Source organism: Thunnus thynnus, chromosome 21, assembly GCF_963924715.1.
Source record: "Thunnus thynnus chromosome 21, fThuThy2.1, whole genome shotgun sequence".
NCBI classification, from domain to species: domain Eukaryota; kingdom Metazoa; phylum Chordata; class Actinopteri; order Scombriformes; family Scombridae; genus Thunnus; species Thunnus thynnus.
Genome location: NC_089537.1, coordinates 16,452,201 through 16,471,342, shown reverse-complemented (window position 1 = coordinate 16,471,342; position 19,142 = coordinate 16,452,201). Strand labels below are relative to the sequence as shown.

General features: G+C 38.3%; 2 protein-coding genes across 3 annotated transcripts; both read right to left on the bottom strand.

Moving 5' to 3' along the window:
• Positions 1-279: 279 nt before the first annotated feature.
• Positions 280-15,156, bottom strand: hnf4g (hepatocyte nuclear factor 4, gamma). Of its 2 annotated transcripts, none has more exons than XM_067578175.1 (11): positions 14,915-15,156; positions 8,557-8,722; positions 8,042-8,136; positions 6,878-6,984; positions 6,620-6,769; positions 6,058-6,145; positions 5,427-5,579; positions 4,395-4,444; positions 4,008-4,194; positions 1,242-1,361; positions 280-742 (listed from the first exon to the last, which is right to left on the bottom strand). In XM_067578175.1, exons 1-11 carry the CDS (start codon positions 14,943-14,945, stop codon positions 621-623), a joined length of 1,269 nt encoding a protein of 422 aa, XP_067434276.1. In that variant the 5' UTR covers positions 14,946-15,156; the 3' UTR covers positions 280-620. The 2 variants fall into 2 exon arrangements, with proteins under 2 accessions (XP_067434276.1, XP_067434275.1); XM_067578174.1 differs by lacking the exon at positions 14,915-15,156 and adding an exon at positions 10,798-11,385.
• Positions 15,157-15,331: 175 nt separating this feature from the next.
• Positions 15,332-18,620, bottom strand: LOC137173372 (probable G-protein coupled receptor 141). The gene is made up of 2 exons (XM_067578176.1): positions 18,293-18,620; positions 15,332-17,160 (listed from the first exon to the last, which is right to left on the bottom strand). Exon 2 carries the CDS (start codon positions 17,153-17,155, stop codon positions 16,232-16,234), a length of 924 nt encoding a protein of 307 aa, XP_067434277.1. The 5' UTR covers positions 17,156-17,160; positions 18,293-18,620; the 3' UTR covers positions 15,332-16,231.
• Positions 18,621-19,142: the final 522 nt, after the last annotated feature.

Genomic DNA, 19,142 nt, shown 5'->3' with positions numbered 1-19,142 from the left:
AGACACTTGAATTTTAATTTGATGGCCAGCCGTGATGTTTTGATAGTGAGCCTCAAAGTTTTCCATCGCTGTTGCTTCTGCAGCTTACTCATATGATTAAATAGTACTTTATATATTTACACACTATCACAACTACTCACTTGATATGCACCACTTATAAACTGTACACAATGATCCATAAGGACTGGGGGCCCTAACTGCTAACAGCTTTCTAACAGCATTAGAATAAAATATACAATTCATTACAAGGCAAAGGTTTGGGATGTTTTTTAAAAAAAAAAAAACTGAGAGTGAAAGGATACAAAGTTGAAAACCAATCTATTAGTTTTAGGTGACCGCAAAAATGTTCAGCATGTTTTTTTAAACCCTTGTGTGGTGTTTCATTTGTCCACTTAATTTGAAAACGACATTCTGAAGTTTGGAATTGCTGCATGTAGCCACTTTAATTATGTCTAAGTTACTGTTGCAACACCACCAGGAGTCACAGGGGAAAGAAGCAGGGTAAAGTCTAACCACAGACACTGAACAGCTTTCATAATTTTTATGTCGTGACCATGATGATGAATATGGGGCTGAGGAAGCTGATCCCACGAAAGCTGCTTTTTTAGTACAGGGAGCAGTCAGGGGTCTGTCTGTGTGGAGGAAGAGGGGCTTGCTGGAGGACAGAGAGGCTGGGAAAAGTGTTTGTACATCTCTGGAGCAGGACCTTGCGGGGGCGATGGGATGGGAGTGTCTGGAGAGGCTGAAGGAAAAGAGGCAGGGACAGAGAGACGTTTTATATTAGTTTTTGCAAATTTTGTTTAAAAAAAAAGCAATATAATCATTTGTCTGTAAAATGTTTCCAACATGACCCTCTAGTAATGTTATCAGGATCTGAAGTTGGTCATATACATACAATTCCCATCAATCTTATGTGTCCATTAGGTGGTGTAATATTGCCGAGTGCATTTTTTATTTTCAAATGAAAGTGTACAATATGGCCAATACTTATCAATTCTTGTAAATGTTACTTTTTAATGGATTTTTCACATACAGGATGCCTATTTATTAGTTTCAAGTTAATGGAAATGCATCTTTCTCTCCATCTTGAAATGCAACTAGCACACACTAATGTGACATTTCATGAAAAGAGACGAATTGTACATGAACTTTAATATTTCTTGTGTGTGTCAGAAGGTTAGACACAAACTAGTATGTATGTGTGTTGTTGTTTCTCAGGTTGTTGAGTATGTGGGTCTTACCTATCTGTGGAGTGTGTGCAATAGGCATGGTGCTGATGACCAGTGTGTGTCCAGTCACAGGGTCCTGGGCCAGCTGGGTGTGTGCTGGATGGTGCAGGTGTGAGGGCTCTGATGTTAAGCCTGGACACAAAACACAGCCTCACGTTAATTGAACTGTGAACTTCAACAGATTGTGCAAGTTGTTTTTACACAGTAAGATGTTTTCCTGTATCTCAACAATAAATCTGTTATTTGATCAGGTGACATTTAAGGACTCACACACAATAAAATTTTCCAAAACACAGATTTCACCTTGCACATGGTAGCATCTCACCTAACAAGCCCTTATCAGACCAAAGAGAACTATTGTAGTTCACTTTGCATATTTTTTTCACTAGATCATCACTAATAATGATCTGCAAAAAGCCAATGAACTGAATGATTTTTATATTAGGTTCAAAATGCAGGACTTTTCTTTGGAATGTAATAATGTACTTGAGACCACCTCAACTAATGATTTGAGCTTCAGGCTAGTGGTTGACCCACACAAGATTCAGTCACTTTTTAGACATGTATGCACAAAGAAATCCACAGGCCCAGATGGCATCTCTGCTCTTCTCTTAAAGACCTGTGCCGAAGAACTCACCCCAGCTGTCTTCTAGCAGTCTGTGTACTCACACACTGTCCCTGCCCGCTGGAAAAAATCCATGATTATTCCAGCTCCAAAAAAACCTTGTCCAATTGAAAATAATGATTATAGACCTGTGTCTCCAACTTTGATTGTGATGAAATGCTTTAAAAAATACATGGTGTCTGTACTCAAAGCAGAGGTCAATTCTGTACTAGATCCATTCCAATTAGCTTACAGGCGAGGCTGGGCAAGGATGATGATGTTAACAGTATCACCCTTTTGACTATTAAGCACTTGGAAGACCCCGAGGCCTATGCACACCTGCTATTTGTTGATTTTAGCTCTGCTTTTAATACGCTTCGGCCCTGCTAATCTGCTAATCCCGAAACTGAAACAGATGAGTATCAATCCTTTTATAACCAAGTGGTATTTTTCCTTTTTGACCAATTGAATCCAGCATGACAGGGTCAACAATACCCTTTCAGAACCCAGATCAGGTACATTATACACAAATGAGTGTACAAGCAGCCACCCTATGAATCACATTCTAAAATTTTCAGATGACACTGCTATCCTCAGCCTACTGCACAAGACATAAGTCCTTCAGCCTATTGCACTGAAACAGAGTTTTGTGCAATGGTGTGATGCCATCCATCTAGACCGTAGGTCAGTGGGAGATCATAGTCCAGTGGCATTACATGATGAACCAATCAGGTCCGCTCCTACAACTACCTTGGCATTCACTTGGACAACACCTTCAGCTGGAAGGCCCATGTTGAAAGTTTGTGTTCTTGTTTACAGCAGAGATTATACTTTTTACGCAGACTCAGAGTGCATGGGATAGATCAGAGTATTGTGTTTTTATTCTATCAGGCTGTATTAGAGAGTATAGTCACGTATGGGATGTCAGCATGTTATGGCAATCTCTCTGTACAGTCAAAATCTAAGCTTGCTCATCTGGTTAAGGTTATGGGGAGGAAAGAACACCAGTCCCCCCAGTCAATATATGAGCAGTCGGTTCTCAGGCAAGCACAGAGAATAGAGTCTAATCCATCTCATATTCACCATGCTGAGTATGAGCTCTTACCTTCAGGAAGATGATATAGCGTACCCCATTGCAAACTCAGCCATTTTAAAAACTCATTTGTGCCTACATCAATTAATTTTTTAAATAATGTTGCTTGAGGCTGTAGGGTTGTTCAGTAGCTTCATGGTATGATGCGAGGGGTTGTGTAATAGATATTTGATATAATGCAAGGGGTTGTGCAATGTGTTGCTTGTTCTTATCACTGGTTGTGTAATATGTGCAATCTATGATTGTGATGTGCTACAGTATGCGTTACTTTGCTTATATGTTGTTAATTTTTTTTATTTTTACTTCTATGGAGGAAGTTATATGATAAGAGAATATGTCATATGTGCAGAATTTGAGTTCAAGAGAAATGTCTCTATGGGGAAAATAAAGTGTATCGTATCATATCGTATCGTAAGTTTATAAGTATATTTGACATTACTGTATGTTGCATTTTTGTACTTTATCAGTTGCACATGCACATTTGTAAATAGAACAGCAAGACTGTTGTTGTGTTAGTTCCACATCTCTATAGAGTGTTGAAAAATAAGACAAATGCAACTCTCTCTTTTCCCTCAAGTCAGGTTATCATATTCAGGAGTTGTTTTTAGTGCACAGTGAATAAATGGAAGACATTTTTGGAGATAACTTATTTCCACACCTCATCTTATGCTTTAGTTGTTTAGTTTAGTTTAGTTCTATCATGGCCATTCTTAGAATATTTTATGCATACTTGCTTTAACTTTAGACTTCCCTATTCATAGATATTATTGCAGACGTTATGTTTCAGATGTTTTCTAGCGGCATCTCATGTAGCAAGTTGTCTATTTTGGCTTTTCCTAATATATAGGTTGATTTTACAAATGTATTCCATGTCTTTGTAAAATCTAGCTTTCTCCCCTCTGCACATATCCTGGAAAACTTTCCAGAGTATGTATACTTTTGTTTTTCGGCATTGCTTTATGCACATACGGTTCCCACATTCACCACTAACGAGCTCCACTGTTGCATTGGCAACCTAGTTGAAGGTCATCCTATTTTTCATCTTTCAGGTTTATAAGCGCAGACATGGGCCCAGTCTTACCTCCCAGCAGCATTTCATGCAGCAGGTTGTCTATCTTGGCCAGGCCACAGAGCTTAATGAACTGGAGCTGTTCGATCATCTGCCAGGTGATGCTCTGCAGGGTGGGCAGCAGGAGTAACAACTCTCCAAAACGACCCCTGGAGTCATACTGACGGTCATTAATGTAGTCTTCCAGACTCATCTGGACCTACACACACACACACACACACCACACACAAGGCCAAGTCTCCATTAGTGTAAGCAAACTGCACAGTTGTCCTTGTACATTGACTGATATATCAGTGAAAAATGTGTAAAATACATAATATACTGTTAAGTATAATAACCAATGACAGTATAAATGACCAGACTAGAAAAGAAGTTACAAGGGTCAAATGTTCTACCTACCTGCAGACGCATGGCCTTGATCTTCGAAGGGTCCCGCAAAGATTTTGCATCTGCAGATTGGGAGGCCAAGTGTGGAATTGGGGGAGGGATTGAAGGGCAAGAGGGTGAGGAAAAAAACAGAAAGATCAAGGATGGAATTGAGGATATGAGTGGAATTGATGGAATGATTATGGTCAAACTGGGGCATGAAGGCAAAATGAGGGGATTTAGTGAAGGGGAGAGAAAAAGGGGGGCAGGTAAAAGGAAATGGAAGCTGGGATTCTGGTTACACTGGGCTAAGGAAGGATGGAAGGTTTGTGATTTAACTTGAAGTGTAACCAGATGCAGGATATGTTGGAAAAAGGGACCTGGGCAGAAATTGTGAGGGGTTTCGGACAAGGTAGTGTTAGCAGAAGTGTTTTGTTTGCAATTTTTAATCTTTTACAATCAATTGCTGAAATGTTCACATTGTTTGTCTTTTTCCTGATCAATCTTTTACCTTTTTATAAGTTTTAAGTCTCTTTGTTTTTGTTTTTATGCTCTATTTTTAAATATAACATGGTCACACGTATGTCATTTATTTAGTTGCAATTATTTATTCAATTAATTGAACATTTTTTGAACTGATAACTTTGATAAATGTGTGTGCCATTATGCAACACCAACCCCAATCAGCATATCATAACACGCAATTAGGTCATAAAACTCTGAGCCAAGGTTATCACTGATACTAATTTCCAAAATCCTGTTCTAAGAAGTACCAAGAAGTAGATGTAATTTCCTCACACGTGCCTAAAAATACCTTACCTAAGCTTACTCACGTACTACACCAACCAGAGAACCAGATAAAATTTCTAATTACACATACAGATTATAATCCCTGAATAGAGAGGCAAGAGTGAGCCAGAAAACAGGGTAACCACACATGCCCAAGAAGAGTAAATTAGTGACTACTTAACACCAATAAGGTTAGTTTTCAAGTATACAAGTCACAAATCCCCTTAGGGCTGGTAGGGTAATAAACTACTACTAAATATTATGTTTAATTGTTACCCGGGTCAAAGAAGATGATGGCTTTGAGCGCTGCATACTCGTTGTCATCTATTTGAATATCCTGGAAGGGCTGGACCAGCTCATCCAACACTCGGTTGGCTACCCGGCAGATCTCTGATTCAGTACTGTTCTTGTGGATCACACAGCCATTACCTGCAGACAAAGAGAGTATCAATGAGTGGCTGTGTTGAAGGGAGTCGACAAGGAGGAAAAGGTATGTGAGTGTGTATGGGGTGGAGTGTGGGAGTATGCTTGTGTAGAAGGGTGTCAGGAATAGTACTTTTAGCCTTGAGAGAATATAAGTTGAATGTTGTGGACTTTTGTTAGGCCTATTTAAGGATTTCAGTCAAGGTTAAGGTAAAGGCACGTGAGGAAGGTCCCTGCAAAATGTGTGTTTCTGTGTACTCGGGTGTGAGTAGATGACAGATCTGCCTACAGTACAATGTTGGGACATACCCCAGTAATGAGTAATGCAATTTATTAGAGACACTTTTGAAGTCACAAAGAAAAAGAAACCTTTAGTTAATCATTCTCAGCTAATACAACATTTGATCAGTCTTCACACTTGAGTGCTGAACCACCTTATTGCACCACATATAAATAAGATGCCATTCCACTGGTCAGTTCATACCTAAAAGCAGGAAGTCCTTGAATGGCATTGACCTTTTGGCAACCCCAAGCAAAAGGTGTTCACCTGCATGAGCCCTGAGCAAGCTCACCTGGAGACAAACACACGCAGGCATGCACGCACACACAGTTAAACAAAGAACACAAACAATGCAACAATGCATCCCTTTTGCCCTTACATACATCACACAGCGGCCATGTTTAGAGTGTATTATAGTATATTAAGCAGTCTCTGTATGCTAATTTGAAACAACATCTCTAAAACTCAAGTTAATCATTGCTTCAAATATTCTATGACCTGTCTGCTTTTGGTTAATTAAGAAGGTACTTTCTTCCATCCCAACTTGACCAAACAAATGCTTTGTTAGAGCACCAAACACACTCAGACCCATATAAGCTAAACACAACCAATATGGAAAGACAGCACTTCAAAACTGTATTAAACAGAAGTGCTTGAGTCGGAGAGATGCTTTTAGCAAGCATGAAATCAAAATATGCAAGAGAATGACTGTATGCAAGCAATAACATAATCAGAGATCACCCATAATGCACCGCAGCTCTATTACCTGATCATCCAGTGGTAGTTCTCCGAAGGCAGGAATGTATTTGGCCCATTCCACCAACACCAGTAACTGTTGTCTCATAGAATCGCATACATCTCCAACAGTGGCTGATTTCTGCTCCGTTACATCTGCTATTCCAACTGTAGCAGTGATCTGGAGGGAGACAGAATATAATGACTTCCTGGCTCACCATTTGTTAATTTAACCAGCTCACATATACAAACAGTAGGAAAATAGGAAATTCACAAGGAGGATTGTCACCTGTTGGGACAATGATTCTGCTTGGGCCAAAATAGTGATGGGTGGCACGTCTTGGGAGTCAGGAATACTTCTTCTTGAGCTGATCCGATCTCTCTCATTCTGTACAGCTAAAATATAACAGACAGCTAAAGTAACTGTGTGTGAAACAAAAAGAGAAATTTAAAAAAAGAAGAGGGAGATGACAGCACCTCCTTCTTAAAAATCAACTAATTTTCAAATAGTTGTGGGTCCATTAATCCTAATAATATTAAAATCAATTTCCTGGTTCAGCATTTTAAAGAAATTACCCCAAGTTGTTATTTATGAGTGGTAAGTGTTGGAGGGGAAATCCTGCATGCAAACTATGACAGCGGATACCAGGGCAGTTAATATTTAGGAAAATAGTCATACAGGCTGGCATCAGCAAGCGGAGTCAAACGTTAACCAGTTCCAATCCAGAACAACATGTTTGAATAACACATGATTACGTGTCATAAAACTCTGTGCCAAGGTTATACCCCTCATAAATACACACACACACACAGGCACACTAAGTAATCAGCTACTTTATGGCCGAGCCAATTTCAACCATTTTGAAGCAGCTTTCAGATTCTCTGATGACAGCCTTTCCTTCAATGTCACTAGTTTTAGGCTCATACCTGTATAATGTTATCTCTAAAATATATAAATGTAAAGTTTACTGACAATATTTTTTTCTTTCTATTTTTTTTCTTTTTTGCACATAAAACTAACACAACGTAAACTAACAATTATTTTCATTATTGATTAATCTGTTGATCATTTTCTAGATTTATCGACAGTCTTTTGGTCTTTAAAATGTCAGAAAATGGTAAAAAATAACGATCATTGTTTCTCAAAGCCCAAGCTGCAACCTAAAAAGTCCACAACCCAAATATATTTAGTTTACTATCATATAGGACTAAAAAAAACAGAAAATATTCACATCCAGGAAGCTGGAACAAGAGAATTTGGGCATTTTTTCTTAAGAAATGACTCAAAACAATGAATCTGTTATGAAAATAGTTGGCAATTCATTTTCTGTAGATTAATTAATTGACTACATGTTGCAGCTCTAGTCTCTACATTTTAGTGCAGCTTCAATATGGTCAGTTTGTCATGTCGTGTAACAGTTTTTCCTGGGTGACAGGAGGGAGGGTTCCCTACCTTCTTTTTTCATGCCAGCTCTGAAACATTTGTTGAGTCTGCAGAAACGACACTGGTTCCTCTTATCTTTATCTACAATGCACTGTCTGTTAAACCTGCATATGAAGAACATACAATTTGATAGTTTTACAGAGCAAGACATATAACAATACAGTGTACTGTAATGTAACATAATGTAATGTGACATTCTATATCATGATGACTGGACTGAAAAGGTACTTATCAGTCGTTTAAGAGTATTTAGGGAGTATATGTACAAGAGGACGTTTATGTGCTTGCACATCATGTATGTATGTGTCTTACAACTTTCATATGTTAGTAATGTAATTTTATGCCATGAGTACAGCATCTCTCTATTTATGTTCATCAATAATGAACACTTGGGCATTATTTTGTATTTAAGTGCATGAAGTGTCTATAGATGTCTGTAGGTGTGATGTCTTTGCATGTTTTTAGGTGTGCTTTTTTTCCATGTGTTTATGGGTGCTCACGTAGTATGTTCTTGTTCTCTGTACCTGCAAGTGTAGACATGGCTCTTGCGTATGGAGCGTCTGAAGAAACCTTTACAGCCATCACAGCTGGAGGCTCCATAGTGTTTCCCGGTGGCTTTGTCTCCACAGATGGCACAGTTACTGCTGACCCCGTCTGCACCAGGTAGGCTCGGCTCTGTTGGCATGTTGTCTGAAACATACAAAAACACTCACCCAGGTAAATATACAGTACCTGTATGTTCACACACTCAAGTGCATACTCATACATCTATGTAATACATAGACTGGAATAGACACAAATACAAAAACAAAATGGAAGCAATGCGTTGCAGTATACATCCAAAAATCGTCCACTATAATAATTCAATTATTTGCTAGCCTGGAACCACAATGCAAACTGTTCACTGCACTGTTTTATCTAATTGCAGACACTTTTGTAGAATTTCTATGTGATGATAGCATCTTTAAAATTATTCTGATGGTAAAAGGTTTTTTGTGCTAATTCTGTTTGCGCTCTAACCACCTGGTGTATGTCGCACACTGTGACGTTCTGTGACAGATGAACATTCACATCAAGTGAAAGGTATATTTTTGAATGCGTCCCTCTTTTCACAAAAACGTTTTTTTTTGTGGAAAGTGTGTTGCCTTCAGCCTATTCATCTCAGTCTATATGGGTCAGATCTGTAGAGTGCTGCATTGCGTTCTGTCACAATTTTTACCATTGATTTTTTTCCAAAAGTTGTACCTATTGCCATACAGTTGCTGCCATACCAGGTCAGAGTTGCTCAGAACATAAAAAAGTAAACTAATTCTAGCAATTGCCTCTTTTATGAAGTAAATGTTGTTTAATGAGTTGACCATTATAATCATTATCGAGGGAAAAGTTTAGTAGAAAGAACACTATTTCTAATAATAGCATTCTATGTATTCTATGTATAGTCCATACTATAACTACAGAGGTTTGTTGGGGTTTGTATAACTGCAAAATCACTTGTGTGATGTTGGATTTGAACATTATAGTATATGCATCTGCAAAACCTAAATCGGGAAGAAAAAACATGGCAGTTCGATCGCTCACCAACCATATTAAATATTATTGCTGATGTCTTTCATCATCATAATCATCATAATCATTATCATGATCATCAGCAGAAGCTTCATCACCATAATCAAAACTATAATCATCATCATTGTCTGCATATTTACTGCTCTATTACAGCCTACCAAATAGAACACAACATGAACATGACATCATAACATGTAAAAATTCAAGAGACATCAACACATCCCTCCACACGCGCACACACACACACACACACACACACTTCTCTCTCAGCCCCCACACCAGGTAGTGCCACGGGAAGATGAGTCAGTGTTCGACTAACTTTCTGTTCACATGCTGAGGTGACATCAGTATATCAGTAAGATGCGTGCTTGCCCCTCAATAAAACTTCTTTATGACACATACCAGCAATTCCTGCCTAAATAGGTTTATAACATTTTGAATTTTTACAACCTCCGCCTTACCCTTTTCTTTTCTCTAACCACAGCTACAGGTATCCTCTTGCATACAGTATAGGAAATAGACAAGTGGAAATAATTTTCCACAATCAGTGTTAACAGAGAACTGAATACACGCACTATTGGCCAACATCAAAATGTCAGAAGTTTCCCCAGCATTTAATTTAGACATGTGGAGTGTGTTATGTAAAAACTAGGCCTTACTGCTTTCCCGTTCTTTAAATAGCAACTCATTTGCTTTCAGCTGGTCTCACTTCTCTTCATCAGCAAACCTCTGTCTTACAAACTTAACTATATACCTTCTCACACAGTTCTGAGGCAGATAACCGCACCACCTTCTCCCAAAAAGATTACATATTAATCAGTAAGGTTACAGACTCCTCTCATTTCTCTGTCCATTTATGCCATTTTGATTGTGGAAAATGTTTGTATTCGCTCAACAATTTTAATTGTTTAAAAGTTAATTGTTAATTGTTTAAAAGTTAATTGTTAATTGTTTAAAAGTTATTTGTTAAATAGAATAGGTCCTGCTATGTGCAGTAGGTTAATATGAAGATAAAGGTGACAATGGGTTTAAAAGATAGGAGTCCTTATAACATGCATGAGAGCATATCCAATTTAACATTCATTCTGAAAAACAGACATTTTGTACTTCAGTTCATGTCTGTTGAACATGTCTTGTATGTGTTTGCATATGGGTGTCTATTTGCACATGTTTATGTGTCTGTATGCACACACGCTTACCTCCTCCTCCATAGAGTACCTCTGCATTCTCAAAGCCCAGCGTATTGTATGAGGGGTCCAGGCCTTCACAGTAATTGGCTACTTCCATATCTAAGAGAGATTTACTCTGAAGAGCAGGAGGATACTTCATTCCTCTTTTAACCCAATCTTCTCTTCTCTCTTCTCCTCTTGTCTTGTCTTCTCTTGTCTTCTCGTGTCTTCTCTTTCAGTCTCTTTGCTCTAAAGTCTCTCTTTCTCTCTTTTTCTTTATCTGCTAGTCTCTGCTTCATCTAATTCTTACAGACATGACATGGGAGATCCCTGGCATAAAAGATATATAATCCCATCTGATTGGGCCAGGAAAACAAGGAGAGGGGAGGAGCTGTGACTAAGACTTCTCACCTTATTGTACATTACTTATCTGTCCTTCTCCCTCACACTTATCACAGGATGGATAGATAGAGGTGAAGGAGATATTTCCCTTCTCCCTCTCTCTACTTTTTTTTTTTTTTTTTTACCTGAGACAGACTCTGCAGGCATGGTGAGACACACACATTTATGAATGTGTGTGTGTGTGTGTGTGTGTGTGTGTGTGTGTGTGTGTGTGTGTGTGTGTGTGTGTATTTGTGTGTGTGTGTCCTTCCCAGGCCTCCTAATCTAATCAATAGAGGAGTAATAGCACCACCAACTCAGCAGATATAATCTATAAAGACATAAAGTGAAGTGGAAAACACCAATAACTCTTCCACAAACACACTCCTTGGGTTTACATCCAACCCTCTGTTCATAAAACTTAACTCTATTTCTAATTTTAACCTTATACTGTAAATATATCAAAGGAGATTAACCTCACTGACTGCAGTCCAGTTGAAGCCTCACATCTTGTGTTTTTGCTTGTATTTTTGGAATGTTTAAATTGCGCAGAGTGTCATTTTTTTAATCCATCAAACTAAGAAATGTATTACATTTTCATTGATTGCGATTAGTGCTATGGCTTATGATGAATGAGAATTCTCAGACAGGGTGATATATTTATTTTAGTCTTTGTTGAATAATGAGACAGTCTGCTGTGTAAAAATACGAGAGATACTAACGCCGCCTAAGAAGCAGCTCATGTCAAGATAACACATTTTTATACTTCTCACACTTTTCTGTCACTGTACAAACACCCAAATAGATTTCTTTAGAAATTAGGACATCAAAAGTGGAAGTCAAAAATACAAGTTCATCCCCGAGCTGCCTCCTCCTTCGAGGCAAGAATGCTGTGAACACACTCTAACCATAAACCAGTTAAAATGTCCCAACCCACCCATTTTACATCAGGGGTTTCATTGCACTAAATCTTATTGTGTGGCTTAAAGGCAATCAGTTTGGGGCATTGTGTTGGAGAAGGTTGTAAATGATAAGAGGCAGTAATATGGGAGATGCCCTACATCAGTAACGAGAGAGCCAATGAGAAAAGCACCTACAGAGTATGAGCAGGCATGTGGGTTATATATCGTCACTGTAGGTACAGTATATCAGAATGCAGATTATTTCTAATTACCTACTAGACTATTCATTTCCAGCCATAGATAGTTAATTCAGGAGGCTGAGATAAAGGGGTTGAAAGATATAAAGGAGAGGGAGGAAGGGAAAGAGAGAAGTGATAGAGAGATTATATTTTAACCATGCCGTGAGGTCAGGCCTCCTGACTCATCAGGTTTGTATAGAGTGAAGAAGAAATGACTCTCATGTTCACAAACACTTAAACACAAAATGACTGATGCAGAACATTGTAGAGAAGATTATAAAGACAAATAGATAAAGGTTAATTAAAGATAGCTGGGGTAGTGCTTGTATATAATATTGTATGTAAGTAGGTCATTTTATGAGAGGCTACTCATGAGAGATACTGTTTGGTTTAACATACAAAAAGAAAGCAAAACTGTATGTGTTGGTGCTTTTGGTCTAGGCATGCACAATTGCAGAAAAATCCAGTATTCATTGAAAAGTGCAATGAATCCCCCTTTTAAGTGCAAGGACAACAAGCTGAGTAATTTAAGTCTGCATTGATCATTTTCTTTCTACATTTTTGAATACTTGACAAATCATACCCTCCTCTTGATTTATTTGGATAGTGACACAATATTCCAAACACTGAAGCTGATAAGATGTTTAGAAAGCAAGCCCATGTTCACTTGGTTTGTTTACTTTGTTCACCTCACTAATACATTGAAAACACATCTTTCAACCATGCTTTGGTGCAATGATGTAAACCTGCATTCAGGTAAGTTCACCAGCTGGGTATAAGGAAACTCCAGCTCCTATTTCATTGCATCTACTGGCAAACACATACTGTAGAAGACCACTGCTTTTACAGTTAAACATAAAAATATATTTTAAAAAAATCCATATGAATTACACATTCATAGAAACACAAAAATTTAGTGTAAAAGGTGTTATGACTTATTCAATTGAAAGCTAAGCAGGACATGACTGAGAAACCTTGCTTCCGCCTAGCAACCAAAAGCTCTGCAGTCATAAAACCCAGAGTTAAGAGGCTATCTCTGTGTGAACTGGCCATAATACTGTCACCACTATTTAGACTTGAGTTTTTAATAGTCACAAGATGATGATCAGCCACCCAACTGACTCTAGTAAACCGTCACTTCCTAAAACCTGAGCAACTGTTAAAAAATATACAGTTTAGCAGAATATTATTCACTCCTAAAACTCCAAAAGTTTATCTTCATTTTAACTAGTCAAAGATCATCATTACTTGCATATTGATTTGGTGCAAATGAATAGAAATATGTGAAATTCATCATCAGTTTAACTTCTACAACACTCAACAGAAGGAAGTTTCCTTAAATTTTTGAGTTACATGCAGACCTGGCAAAAAAAAAAACAAAAAAAAAAAACATCTTTTCTATAAATCCATAATCCCTACTGGCATTACTAGTATTTTAATGTGTGTCATACTCATTTATTTTTCCAAATTTTCATTTTCCATCTATTGCAAAGTCTGAAGTTTGGTTAATGACGTTCATCTTTGATAACAGAGCTTATGTTTTACAAATGATTTGTCCAGCTGAATTAGACTGTATACATCAACTCACACTTAAGCCTCAAAAATCAACTCTCTGGCACACTCAACAAAACTTCACCATTGCAATTTTCACAAATGTAGAGTTTATTGTAGGGCCATTGTTTTGGATTGCATTGTATGGGACAGGTGTTATGTCCACAGCTTGTATATCCAATGTTTTTTTTTTTTACACAGTCTGTAGTATACAATATCAAAACTCATGTTTCACTGTCACAAAGTGGGGGTGTTAATTGCCAATTACACTAATCAGAGAAGTGACATTAATTGTATGACTGGTTAAGTTATTTTAATGTGCATTCAGTGGTAGCAGTGGTAGTGCATCAGGGGAGAAAAACAATGCAACTGTAATGGATCTTTTTCACAGCAGACATTTTGACTTGTCATAGTAGGAAAGTGCAGGTGGAACATTAACAATGGATCTCTTCCATTAAGTGTCCCAGTGAGCAACTCCAGTGTGCCAGCATGCACAACAGCAGGGCCCTTAAAGTGGCTAATCTAAATGGAATACTGTTGTTATTAATGTCATTGATTGAGCTGTTTCTGCTGTGACATGTCAAAATGTCTGCTGTGAAAAAGGTCTACACCATCTTCCTGCTTAGCGATTTGTTGCTCCGAAACAGCGCTCTTGTTACAGAAGTCCTTGTACAGAATATGAAATGGGTTATCACATGATCTTTACGGCGCAGCATGCGTGACAAAGTGAGTCTATCTTATCTGCTTTCACAAAATGTCTGCGGACAGAGGTGAGAACACTATCTTATTAAACACACTCGACAAAATGCAAATACCACATACTGTATCCTGCCAATCAAAAGTACACCACCTCTGGTTACAGGACATTTAGCAGCAATCGAATTGTATGTGAATGGGGAGTACCACTATATTACCACCAAAATACAAAACCACGTGATTTAGCAGAACATATCACTATGCTAAACTTCCTTGAGGAACTACTTAAGGTAAGCTTCATTTCCTCCACAAATTCTTACAGCCACTGTTAATATTTTGCATTTCAATGACAATATAATTCACAGAAGTTTGACTTACCTGTGTTTCTGTTTCGGTGTGGGATGTGCATTTATCCAGGTGTACCGTTGTATTCCGGCAGTGAGCAGACCTCAGTGTGACATTAGTCTAGGTGACACTGAGAATGTTAAAAAGGTAAAGGTGTTCGACAACATTAAAAGCGAAGGTTGGAGAGCTGAGCGGCCTATAATTCATGGAGCGACACATTGGATGGCGCCACCATAGCCCTGTCATTAGATCGATTTACTAAACAAACTCAAAGTAGGGTGGGGATGTTAAACAGTAACCCAGTGCCATAAAAACCAAAAGGAAAAGGATCACCAGGTGTGGGTGTTTGTGTGCGTGTGTGTAAGTCAGCTAGGGCCTCTGCTTCAGAGGGCAGAAGGTAAGAGATCCAAGAGGTTTGAGGTAATGTTTCACAAAATAATGGTAGAAAAGTAACAATTTTAGACATTTATTTCTCTTCTCAGCTTTGGAGCTGAACACTTCAGCTATGTACACAGAGGTTAAGTGTTAGCAAATACAGTGAAATAAATATATATATATTTTCATTTTCAGCCACATACAATTGAAAAATGAGTCTTAACTTTCAAGCCAATTCCACCATATAATATTACAAATAGCAAACTTGAATCCTGTGTAGTTTACACAAGGACCAGCAGATGGCAATAGTTCATTCATTTTGAGTCAAAAACAAATAACAGTTTCCTCAAGTCAAAATCTTTCAATATTTTCATAGAGTACAATACGGTTTTATCATTCAGAGCATACATAAATTTCAGTTGACTTAACAGTTATAGGATTGATAAAGCAGAGCATGGGATCTGACAGAGTTTAGATGGGAGCTTTGGCTTGTCTACCTGGTTTTGAAGATAACAAACAAAAATAAATGATGATGACAACAGCTCCAACAATGGCTACTAAGTAGCCAGTGATTAAAGATTATTTTGTTTCACTACTCTTCCTTAGGTCAAGAATGACCTTCACACTCTCAGATAAACTTTCAAAGAAATAGTGGTTGATTTTGGAAACTGAAAGCTGAATGAATCCTGAATCCTGATGCGGTTGAACTAAGCTCTGTAGGCTCATCTGTGCATTTTACTCTGCATGTTTCAACAATCATTTTTTCATTATATCCTTTTATGTCTTTTTCTGAATGATTGTTCATTTGAACTTTTTAATTGTTGCTGTTATAACCTGTCTGCTTTTATGGAGCTGCACCAAAGCAATTTTCCTACCATAAACTCTGACAAGGCAATAAGGAACTGTAAAGTAAGGCTTAAAAACTAAAGCAAATTAAGTCTCTGACCCCCTAACACAAACTCCCACCCATGATTTTCAAACAATCTTTCCTGGGAAGCACCTGGAGCAAGTTCTCCTCCCCAAGAAGGTCAGCATGTCCAAGCAGTTAAAAGTGGTCAGACTCAGAAACACCTCATTGAGATTCTGCAATTCCGGAGTGTACTCTACGTTTGCTACGTAATAATACCGGAACACGTGGTAGGGAATGAAGCAGATCACCATGATGAGGGCAAAGCACAGGCTCTTCAGCTGAGCCCCAAAGTCCTGCTGTGAGGTGCATCCCTTGCGATGCTTCCGGTATAAAACCCGCAGGACATTGGCTTGGAGGGCTGTCAACACAATGGCCACTACTATTATCAATGTGCTTATGATGTGGTTTAACACCTGGACGGGAGTACTTTCCAAGTATTTGCCAAATTGGAAGCAAGTTTCTTTGTCGTAACTTTTCGTATCATTGCCGTAGGAAAGAAATATTACGCAAGGGGTTATGACCAGCACCACCGTCCACAGCACAGCACTGCCAAGTAGTGCATGAACCTTCTGGATGGAGGCCACCTGCTCTGCTTTGCAGTAGAACGTCATCAGGCGCGTGATGAGGATGATCACATAGAAGATAAAGGACATGTACATGTGGATGTGGATCATAGCACTGATAAATTTACACAAATCATAGTTCAGCCCCCAGCAATGGGATGCATAATAGTAAATCCTGAAGGGCACAGTGAGAAGGAAGATGAAGTGGGTGAAAATGAGGTTGAGCACAGCGATGGAGGTGAAGGAAGTCGTGCTGGACTTCATGATGTGCATCATAAGGCTCAGGCTAATGGTACCGATGAGCAGAACCACAGAGTAGATAGATAGGAGGACTGGGTGGTACTGTTCGTGGATGGTACTGTTATTGGAGGAGTTGGTTGTTGTGGAATTGGCCGTGGTCGTGCACAGGGTTGTCGTGGAATTCATCTTAACTAAAAAAAAAGGGGGGGGGGGGGGGGGGGGGTGGGTGAGAGAGAGGAACATGTGAATTAATGTGAGTAATTGAGTAATGGACAGAAAAAAGTTAAGAAATAGAAGTAGATCAAGAAATTGTATAGTAAACATGTGAGTAACAGAAATAAAAGGAAAAGAAATGTAGAAAAACATAAAAAAAAGTAATACATGTCAGTAAAAACTGGCTTATTTTTTACTCTAACACAACACTACATTATAGACATACTTTACTGATACTAGGTTCACAGTTTTACAAATCTGTCCTAAAACAATAGTCAGGTGACCAAATAGACATTGACACCTGCTTTTCTTGCTGTAATCATTTCTCCTTTGTATACCAGCCATTAAAGATGCAATCTTGATCTGAGTTTCATGAGCTGTCGGTTCCGGGGCGGTTCCCTTCATAATGTGTTTTCAATGTAAGTGATGGGGGACAAAATCCACAGCCCTCCTTCCACGCAAAACTATATTCAAAAGTTTATCTGAGGATGAATATCCTTCTAAGTTACTGTCTTTTTTGGCACCATATTCCCTCTTTTTGTTACAATCCTTCAACTGAAACTGAACAGAGCACTGTCTATCGAGACGTAAAGAGTGAGACTGTAACTGAGAATGATATCCACTTTATCTGATGAACTCAGATGGCTGAAACCTCATATTATCTTCAGATAAACTTTTGAACACTTTTTTGCTCAAAACTGTGGATTTCCTCCCCCTTCACTAACATTGTAAGCACATTTGGAGGGGATTTTCTTATGGTCAGTATGAACAGGAGGAATGATTACAGCGAGAAACCTTAAATCAGAGTGTAATCTTAATCTGACACAATGTTTTGCATATTTTCAAATAGCTTCAAATTTACATATTATCAGTTTAACAGGAAACAGGACTAAAACAGCTACATAAGACCAAACACCTCAGTTACTCTAACTAAAAATGAAAAATACAGCATTAAATACTCAATACAGCATTTAAATATTTTGAAGTTTTAAAAAAAGAGATATTGTTCACAGTTTAATCATTACCAAGAGAGCAATGCAGCAATAGAAGTTGAAATATGACTGAACAAGTCAAAGCCAGAGGGTTTACTAGTAGATTTACTGTACGTACCTTTTGGTCAAAGAACAGCTGGTTGCCGAGTTTTCTTGTGTGTGTAAATAAAGCTTTAAACGTTGTGAACGTCCTCTACATTACATCACATTAACTCCAACACAACAATGGTTAGGCTCTAGTTAAGTTTACGGAGAGACCGAGAATCTTTGCGTGTGTGTGCCTCCGTTGCTGCTTGGATAAATGTATGCATGTGCTTGTGTGTGTGTCCTCAAGTGCGAATGTGTGCCAACTTTCGAGAAGTTAAGGTTAAGAAAGTAAACTGTGACTGTGTTGTGAAAAACCACAGTCCAGTTTTGCATATTGTGTGTGCCCTGTGTGTGTGTGTCTGTGTTCTGTCAGAAACAGGAGGTGATTGCACACACAACACAACCACAGAGCTGGTTGCTTCCTTCTTCTTGTCACCTCTCTCTGCATACACCCATTATTTTGTTGATTTGCTTAGTCTCAGACATCTAAAAAAAAACATCTAAAATATACATGTACACTAAAATCCAAACTCTCAAAAAACAATGGAATGCAATGTGGTAAAATACTTAAGAGAGAATGAGTCTCTAAGCTCATGAGGCGAACTCTTACCAATACATCTCACCCATGATAAGGACTCAAATATGCAGTATACTGTTTAAATAGAAGAAGCACATTTTATTTAAGTTCAGTACACTTTATACCATCACATCATTTACATCACAAGAAAATAAAATACAGACTTGATAGATGCAGATGCATTGCCAAGGCCAGCAGCTTCTTTCGCATTTTAGCTTGGAATCTAAATACGAAGTTTAGCCTATTACCTTCAGGTTAATTTCAAAATCTATTTTGTCACCTTTTTTTTGGAGTTGTTAGAAAC

Excerpts from the sequence above, each read along its gene's own strand:
- hnf4g (XM_067578174.1), bottom strand. The coding sequence starts at position 10,927 with ATGAAGTATCCTCCTGCTCTTCAGAGTAAATCTCTCTTAGATATGGAA. Across the intron at positions 6,146-6,619 it reads AACTACCACTGGATGATCAG|GTGAGCTTGCTCAGGGCTCA; the intron begins GTAATAGAGCTG and ends GTTTGTCTCCAG. Across the intron at positions 5,580-6,057 it reads CAAGGACTTCCTGCTTTTAG|GTAATGGCTGTGTGATCCAC; the intron begins GTATGAACTGAC and ends CTTTGTCTGCAG.
- LOC137173372 (XM_067578176.1), bottom strand. The coding sequence starts at position 17,155 with ATGAATTCCACGACAACCCTGTGCACGACCACGGCCAATTCCACAACA.